This window comes from Aulonocara stuartgranti (genome assembly GCF_965226115.1).
Source record: "Aulonocara stuartgranti genome assembly, chromosome: 14".
Lineage (NCBI taxonomy): Eukaryota > Metazoa > Chordata > Actinopteri > Cichliformes > Cichlidae > Aulonocara > Aulonocara stuartgranti.
The window spans coordinates 6,110,017-6,119,842 of record NC_138950.1 but is presented as its reverse complement, the minus strand read 5'-3'; the positions used below and the strand labels follow the sequence as shown (position 1 = coordinate 6,119,842).

At 38.0% G+C, this 9,826-nt stretch overlaps 1 protein-coding gene across 3 annotated transcripts in view; it reads left to right on the top strand.

The window, feature by feature from the left end:
* Nucleotides 1-9,826, top strand: part of tyw1 (tRNA-yW synthesizing protein 1 homolog) — a 57,857-nt gene that overhangs the window by 29,268 nt on the left and 18,763 nt on the right. For all 3 annotated transcript variants that reach the window (XM_082503387.1, XM_082503388.1, XM_082503389.1), the window contains exons 12-14: nucleotides 980-1,157; nucleotides 3,249-3,384; nucleotides 8,895-9,005. In XM_082503387.1, the coding sequence (XP_082359513.1) occupies nucleotides 980-1,157; nucleotides 3,249-3,384; nucleotides 8,895-9,005 (425 nt within the window). The remainder of the gene's footprint in view (nucleotides 1-979; nucleotides 1,158-3,248; nucleotides 3,385-8,894; nucleotides 9,006-9,826) is intronic.

The window sequence follows — 9,826 nt, the reverse complement described above, 5'->3', positions numbered from 1 at the left end:
TTTATTTATATTATATTATCTGTATAGCACTTTAAGCACACCTTTCACTTTATTAAAAGCACCTTATCAAGCACTTTATTTAGCATTGCACTTTAAGCCTGGATTTGCACAGTAAAACATTTACACACAAGAAGTTTAATTATTTATTGACTATTTATTGGGAATTTTAAAATCAGTTGGTAGCCTTGTTTCAGATCCTGCACAGCTGCTCCTCATCAAGGAATATGGTGGTTGTCTGTGAGGAGAGAAGAATGGTGATTGAGATTGTGATTAAAGTTTACCAGTAAGGAACACTAATGCAAATGTGTGTGTGTGTGTGTGTGTGAAATCTAGGAATAAAACTGGTGCAAATAAGTGTTTGTAAGATAATGATTACTCACCTTTCTTGCCTGTGTCCTCTTCAAGGTGTTTGGGCAAATGTTTCCCCAGGGGTCCAGACACCATTTAAAGGTTCCGGGAGAGACCATGGGTTAAGAGAGTGTGGTGAATCTTTTTGTGCTTGAGGTTTCTGGGTTTTTATAATATTGGGTTTGGTGTAAAATTAAAGTGTGAACTATTTATTAATATGAAAATGTGAAATTTATTTATGTATTTATTTATTCTAATTGACATATAGTGTGTTGTGGTGGAAGGTTGGGATTTAATAATTTACCTGAGAGTGGAATAATGGTTTAGTCCGTGACAGCTGAACATATTTAAGGCTGCCAGTTGTCATTAGAGGGGTTGATTGTGCTGTGAAGAAGCTCGACGAGTTAATTGTTGTAAGGAGAGCTGTATAGCAAATAAATACTTTTTGTTCCACTACACTTGCCTTGGTCCATCTCACTGTGTTTCCAGCCGCTAAGGGCTGCCCTGTTACAATGGGTAATCACTAAAACAGCCTTCAGTTCAAAACCTCACCTCAGTCTATTGCTTCACACAGTTGTTTTTTGTGTCTGACAACTATGATCTACTCCGACATTGACGTCTCTCCTGCTAGGTGTCCCTGGAGTAAAGCCTGACAGGTATGAGGAGGGCCTAGCAGTCAAGCACTGCGCCCTGTCCTTGGTTGGTGAACCAATCATGTATCCTGAAATCAACAACTTCATTCGCCTCCTCCACCACCATCAGATCTCCAGTTTCTTGGTAACCAATGCGCAGTTCCCCCAGGAAATCAGGTACAAGCAAAATGAAAAAATATCTTCTTTGTGTGTTACATGATCTTTTTGTTCTTACTATTAAAGTAATCTTAAAATAAGTTTGATCTGTTTTCATACTTTAATAACCTACCTAACCCTAACAAGAAGATTAAAGAGTTAGACGGCGGGGGGGGAAGATAATCCATTTTTCAGTGCTTTGAGCAGCACATAATTTCAATTAACCTTCATTAAATTGATGGATTTTTAAAAACCTTAAATGTTTGCATGTACTGGGATAATTTGAACGCTTTTCTATAATTATATTAAAAAAAAACATTTAAACCATAATGGCTGATTGTTGGTACCTTTGCCTGAGTGTGTAAACATATATTATTTTCTGACTTTCCTTATGAAGGTGAGGTCTCTGTAGTTAATCCGTAAGACATACTGTAGATTCCAAACCCATTTTTTCCCCTACTAAAAAATTCCTAACCACGATAAGAATCAAGGTCTCGATTGTTTTTATTAATGTTTCTTTCACTACAGCTTCATCACAAACACAGTTAGATACTAAGTGTAGTAAGTGAAATGTGCCTTAGATTCAGGAAGGACTGTAAGCATCAACATGAAAAGTTTTTGTGAGTCACACTCAGTGTAATGTGAAGTGTAAGACGAAGTACCAAAAGTTTTGTCAGGGCAATATTGTCATGCTACAAAAAAGCATGCTGAAGTGCACATCTGTTGTATTATTAACAATGTTACCTAACACAAAGGTTACTTTGTTTGCAGACATGTTTTATTCAAGAATAAGTTTTCCAATTGAGTGTTGGTAACTGGTAAATGCCCTGTTTGTATAGGGCTTTACTTAGTCCCTATGGACCCCAAAGCACTTTACACTACATTCAGTCATTCACACACTGGTGATGGCAAGATACATTGTAGCGCACTGACAGAGGCGAGGCTGCCGGACACTGGCGCCATCGGGCCCTCTGACCACCACCAGTAGGCAACGGCTAAAGTGTCTTGCCCAAGGACACAACAACCGAGACTGTCGGAGCCGGGGCTCGAGCCAGCAACCTTCCAATTACAAGACGAACTGCCAACTCTTGAGCCACAATTGCCCATTCTATGAGTGTTGAATAAATCTGCTAAATTCTTGATTAGATCAGCAGACAGAAATTTTTATTGTATTTTTATGTCATTCTTCACTCCGAAGAGGAAAGTTACCACTTCTGCACAAACTAAATTTATCATTGCCTTTTAATCTTTCAGTGGTTTTGTAGCCACACAGACTCTTAGTGAAGATGCTGCTGCTTGTTTAAAAAAGAAAAAAATATTGTATGTGTTCCCATTTAGTACACAGAATACTGTTGACACTTTCTATAAGTCTAGACTGTAATGGATGAATGCTGCGTGAGCCATTTGAAATGAACAGGATATTGACCTCTCTATCAAGAACCACTTACCGGTTTTCACGACACACACTGACATATCCAATATTGTGGCTAACTGGCCTGTCACAGGCTTATCACATAGTCATCGAGCAAGTTAAAGGCAAGGACACCAGGCATCAGCCATTTATCCTGTCTGCCAGAGCTATCTTATAGGAGATGAGCTGTTGCACTTTGGGTTGGAGAATCTATTCCACGGCTCTTTTAACAAGGGGAAATGTGTTTTTGTTTTTTGCTTTATTTGTTTTTTTGTTCTTTCACCAGTATTATAAACGTTCTTCATGTGGTACTTTCTGCTCTATTACTCTTTTCTGATTACTTATATGACCAAAGTTCAGTTTCACCCAAATAAGTTTTTTTTTTTTCTTACTTGATATTTATAATAGGTACTCTTTATTTTTACAGTTTCTTTCTCAGCTCCAGCTCAGTATTCTCCTTGTTTATTGATTATCTATAGAAAAAGAAAGAAAACCATTGCTTCAACAACAATGAGTATTTGACTTGATGTTCTTGTGTCACTGAATCAAGTTGGCAATTAATCACGTTGTCTGAATAGGATATAAGTGCCTGCATCAGAGAACTGTGTTTTCTTAGGAGAATGTAATTTTTGTTTTAAATGCGTCTTAAATTTTGCAGCAGCTACATAATTCTTGTCTTTTCTCAACCAAATTCTTTTTAGGAGTTTGGTGCCAGTTACTCAGTTGTATGTCAGTGTGGATGCCAGCACCCAAGACAGTCTGAAGAAGATCGACCGGCCACTTTTCAAGGATTTCTGGCCGCGCTTCCTGGATAGCCTCAAGGCCCTGGGAGAAAAAGTAAGCTTTCATCCAGGATCTTAGACAAGTGATCAGCTGGGCTGTGGGGTTCAGTTTGATAAAGAATCTGACTCCTCGGTAAAATTCAACTGGATAAAAACTAGCATTATTAAATTATCTGCAGACTTTTACGATAGCATGGTATTGAGCCCTAAAAAGAATGTGCTTGCTTTCCATTGGGACGCTAAATTAAAAGTAAAAATGTTTTTCACACATTCATACATTGTTATTCCTGTCCTAAAAATCTTGGCCCAGAGCCAAACCACATAACTGTCCTGGGTTACATAAAAAATATAGCAAAAATTAGCAGTGGCAATGTAGTATTTTAATACCATATTTTAATTGAAAAGAACGAAAGAAGTCATTCTTAAACCTGCAACGCAGATGTGATAATTATCAGTTTTATACTGTGTCAGTCACAATTAAAGTTTTAATGTGTGGATGTTATGCTGCTGTTAAAGCCTACAGAATTTCACTAACCTGAATGTTACTGTAAATATGATTAATTTAGTGCCTATAAAATAGTTGCTGATATGTTTTTTTCCCAGGTCATAACAGCTTACAGCAGCAGTCTTTGACTAATACTGCTTAACTTGATCGACCTTTGTAGAAACCTCAGAAGGAGGGGTCTTCTCTGTTTACCCATTTCCATATATTGACACTGAGATCCCAACAAATGACAGGGAGCAGCTATTCAAGTGTGAAATGTCGCCTTGCTATTCTGCCTGTTCTTTTTGCAACTTTAAGAGAAACAGAGACCTATGTTTTCATTCTTATTGTGGTGACAGTGACCTTATCGACTTGTCTTTGTGATCTGTGCTCATAGATTCATTTCAGCAGGTTTAAAGTGCTTTCAATAGACTTTTAGAAGTTTTTGTCATTCCAAGAAGAGGGAAAATCCATTATCACAACCTCCACCTTGCTACCTGGCTGCTTCCCCCCCCAAATAAATAAATGGGTCTATTAACCACCAAATGACCTTGAGAAGGATAAAGTCTGCAGTGTCTCTATTGCAAATAAAACCTGTTCAATAAGTATGTAGATACTTTTTTTTTCTTCACATTTTATGTTGCAGCATTTTGGTAATGTCAACCCTCCTTCAGCTAACACTGAATTATTTATGTTGTTTGTTTGTTTTAAACTTGTATAGTATATTAACTTATTAAATTACTGTACAGAAGACATGAGCAATCACTCCTTCTCCCCCCAAAAGGAAGGGAGTATATAATCGGTTCAATTTGTTTGTCTGTTTGTTTTCATGCAGTTTTCATGATATCATTTCCAAATTTTGTGTGATGGTATGACCATTCTTCATTTCGTTGTTCTCGTGACAATGACAATAAAGATTCTGATTCTGATTCTGATCCCAATAGTAGCTCGAGCTGATCTAATTTTGGTGACAATGGCATCATGGTCAAGGTCACACCAAATATATTACCCACAGTTTTTATGGATAGTCTTAAAACTACATTAGGTCTTGAGTACTTAGGCTGGTTAAGCATTTGACCTTGACCCCTCCATTGTTAGTATCCAAGATCAAACTTGACCTTCAAATTCAAGAAACCACATTGAGTAATATATCATATGAAAGGGCGTGGAGTGAGCTTTGCAACACACTTCTTATTTTTTCAATGAGATGCCCTACGACATCTCATTGATACCATAACATGCTTATATTTGCCAGTATTTGCCCATTATAGCCCCTTATATATTGTATACAGGTTTCTGTCTGCCCACTCTACCATGAAAGTCAGATCAATGTACTGTACAGGTGTGGTTATGATTGTTTTCCTGGAGCTTTTTCATTTCCAAATTGGATCTCTGAAGCTTAGTGGTCATCAGCTCTCTTACCATGGTTTATTCTCTGCCACTATTTTTTTTTTATTCCCAACACGGAGCTGTGTCTTAGCATTGCAGGCAGTTTCTGTGAAACTTTTGTTTTTTGCTTTGATATAAAATATTATATACATATTTCAGGTTAGAATTATAAATACATTTACAAAAAAAATCAAAACGTATTTATTATGGAGCAGCAACATAACATACAAATTTGAAAAATACTTTCTCAGCTGTATCTGTGATGAGCCTGTGTCCTCATGTTTAATCCTTTAATATTGGGACTTATTCATTAATGCTGCCCAGCTTGAGGTGTTTTTCAGTGCTTGGCGTGAAGCAAACTACAAGTGATCATCACACTCTATTTGGATCTATATCACCAGTTTAACCTGACCACAGCAGGAAAATATGAACGTGCTGTAACTGCACATATGAGATGTACACACACGTGCACACACAATTTTACCCTGTGGCATATTTACTGATTTCTGCCTGCAATCTCATTATTGTAAATATTGCTCCATTGTCTGATAGTCGGATGAGGCATCAATCAATACAATTATTTCTGAAGTTGTCAGAAATATCTGATATCAGTTTTTCTTGGCTAAGCATTTTCATTTGCATATTGCATATTAGCGATACTAGCGATGACATCTAATGCGCACAATCTGTTTTGCATAAATGTCAGCAAAAGTCAAATCTGCAGACCTTGCAATTATGTATGCCGTGCCATTCTGGGGGGCATGAGAATATTGCATATTGTTTGTTTTTAATAGTTTGAATTGTAGTGTGTGTGTCCAAAGGGTTGGCTGGAGCTCAGGAGGTAGAGCAGGTCATCTACTAATTGGAAGGTTGATGGTTCAGGACAAAGTACATGAACACAGATGTTTATTTAGCATTAGAGGTCATGTGATTCAGTTCAATATGGATGTTGTACCTGTACTTCTGTGTTTGCATATGCACATCTGACTGTAATACTACAGCATGTCTGTGTGCAGTGTCCAGAAATAACCTTTCTGTTGCCAATCCCCCTCCCATCCCATTCACCTCCCTGTTCGTAAGTCTTCATTTCACGGTGGGCTCTCTCTCCATCCTCTTGAGCGCTTATCCTTTATGCTCTCTGTTTGACAGCTCTCCTCCTCTCCCCCACTTGGCCTCCCTGCCAGTGCACTTGGGATTGATAGAGTTGTGCCTTCGTGTTGGATTTGGAATAGAGACAGCTTGAAATACCTCACCTCCCTGCTTCCACTGGCCAATTATCCCCTTCCCTATTGGGCTGAAAGGACCTAGTGTTAGAGATAACCTTCGAGTGCAAGAGGAAGATGGAGAGGAAATGAGGGAAAGAGTGCGCTTTCTTTTCTCGATGTTATTTGCTTGAGTCTTTGTACCAACCATTTGTCATATCATCTGTTCTTACAATCTCTTGGCTTTCCTTGCTTCTCTTCCTCTCTGTCATATTGACAACAATTCAGTTTCTACTGTATCTACACCACTGAACTGTGATTCTATATTTCCTGTTTTACTTACCTGGGAAAAATGGCCGACTCATGAGATACAGATCAGGTATTCTTATCCTGTATTTCGGTTCAAAGCTGTTTATAATTGTAACATTTAAGCCTGCCCAGTATTGTGTAGGTACCCTTTGGACTGCTGAGATAGGTCTAATCCACAGAGGCATGGACTTTATAAGGTGTCCTGTGGTTTCAGGCCCCAACATCTTTACAGCAGATGCTTTTCCTAAAGTGCTGTAAGCTGTAAAATGGGTCCTCCATACATGTGGACTTGTGACCCGCTGTTTTACAATTGCAGTGAGCAGTCATAACAACTCTGTCCAGGGCCATAATAATGTGGCCAGATCCTTACCCTTCACTGAAGCCTTATATGAATACACATACCCGAGTGTGGCAGGCAGGTTGGGACCCAAATGCAGGACTCTCAGGCTTGACTGAACTGAACTGCTTTATTTCTGGAAATAAATCCTACTAAGTAACTGGCAGTCACTCATGGAAACAAACACTGGAGGCGCTGAACAAAGAAAACAAAGAGACACAGACGATATATACACATGAGGGAATCGGGGCGGAGAGGAAACACCTGGGGAACACAGCTGAACAATAATCTAACTAACGAGATAGGGGAACAGTGCTGAGACACGACTGAATAAACAGAGCGAGAGCAAGGGACAGAGAGAAAGAGAATGACATCGAACTTGACATTAATAGATCGACATGATGGGCTACACACTAGGGACACATTGGAGGAGACAGCAAGGAGAGACAAAGACAAACTGGACACGAAAGGGAACGAAATTTTTAAAAAAGAACTAAGAACTAGAAACATTACATAACTCGAAGGCTCTCCAAACTGAACATTAGCATCTCATTAACCTGCAAGAAGTGACCAAAAGACTAAGCAAACTCATAAACCTGTATCAAAGACCCAGAACCATGACACAAATGACAATATAAACAAATGCTGCTCAACCTGCAAATGCATTTTCCTTACAAATTTGCCACCATTTAAGGGGAAATAAACAAGCTTTTCAGGCATATATTACCAAGAAGTATTGTTACAACAATCAATTGTCAGCCAAACACAAATTTCTGTACTTTTCATTCTAATATTTTTAAATAATTTAACTTACTTTGTTCATGTTAATATTTTCATAACAAACAGCTCCGTTTAGGGTTACACTCTCCACACTCCTGCTTATTGAATGTACAAAGCCTAGGGTTCTCAATTCTAGAGCTACATGGTCTTTTGTGGCAGCTAGAATTGTGTCATTCTCTTACTTCATCCTTGAAAGGGAAAAAAAAAAAGTTCTAAAATTTTAAGATGTTTACCCGAAACATCATTTCATTTGTGTAGTGTGCCTCACGGTTGTTTTCTTTTTATATTTCTATCTCCTCTGCTCACATAGCTTATGCTTACTGAAGCCGAACAACTGAAGGTGCTGGCAGCTTTTTATTCATTAAAAGTCCACATGCAGTCCACAATTCCCTCCACTATTCACTGGCTTACAGTGCTGCTGGAGTCCCAGTGTATTGTGGAGATTTTTGTGTGTTGTGTCTGTAGTGCAAAGTATTGAATTTGAAAAAGTGTTACACAGTAAATAATATAACATGCAGCTCTTTTGTAACAGAGGGTTAGCAACCATTTGCTAACTGATTTAGGAGGAAATACGGCAGCTGACATCTGTGAGCAGCTGTGTTGCCTCCAGTGAACAGATGTTGGTGATGACATACTGTCACTGGAAGTGATTTGAAGAAAAAAAAAAAAAAAAAAACGAAGTGGTTAAGTTCAAAAGTTATAAATGACTCATCAGCTTTGTATACCAATGTGTGCCAGAGGAAAATAATGCATGCTTGTCCTTTCTAATTTGAACGAATATTCTATATAATACACAAGTCACAAAGGTAACTGTGGTTTAGAAACCGAATTAAAAATGAAGTTTTTCCTTCAGTGTTCTGTAATCTATATGTCAGTGTCTTGCAGATATATTGTCACTTCAGAATCTTTTGAGTAGCACTAAGAACTTAAGTTTATAAGTTCTTACTGATGAAATGTAAACTAAAAGATTGATACATATGGCATCTCTTTATTGGATATCATAGCTATTCCCACACCTTATGACTTCTTACATCACTCCCAAAAATCTGTTTATTCATCCACAGAAACAGAGGACGGTGTACAGACTGACGCTGGTCAAATCCTGGAATGTGGAGGAGATGCAGGCTTACTCAGAGCTCATAGCATTGGGCCAGCCAGACTTCATTGAGGTCAAGGTAGGATTTAACAACATTACGTATCTCAGCATGTATTTTCATGTATATATCATTGTGGTGTAGCATGATTGCCTAATTGCCTGAAGTGTGTAAAACATTTGTGCCGTTCCTGTTACTACATATATTGGATAAATTCACTGAACTGGTGTGCTGTGTACCACATTCACTGACCTTATCCTCGGTCATTTGGCGGATATGGTATTAATAGTGTGGGAGGGGACACCTGGTGGCAATCTGAGCTACAGCTGTCATAGTGAAAAATGTGAAAGAGTTTGAGCTCATTATGAAGTGCACCACATCAAGTAGTGTTGGTGATAGAGCCCCATCTTGGATGTCTTTTTCCCATTCATGTCAGAAAGACACTAACAGGAAGGGGTTTTTCTGTCAGTGAAGACAAAAAGTTTCTAGATTGCTCTTCTCACCTGTAGTGGTGAAAAGGTTTGGAGAATGCTTAACATTAAACAAGCCCCCTGCCTGACAGGAAGGCTTTTGTGGAAGTATGTTGAAAAAGTCGTTGTCTCAATTGTTAATCTACAACTATGAATTTAGAGTTTTTGACAGCTCTATGCTCTAATTTAATTTATTTATTTAGGACAGTGCATGTTAATGAACATAAATGTAAAAAAATTACATGAATGTAAACATACCAGATTATAGCCAAGGGCTAATTTCCATCTGTTGTCCATAAAACATAAAAAAAAAGACATAATAATTAATAAAAAAAATCATAATTCATCCATAATAAAAACTCCATCACCAAACTCACACATACACACCATTCTATTCCCAAATAAAACATAGAATCTATCTATAATAATATA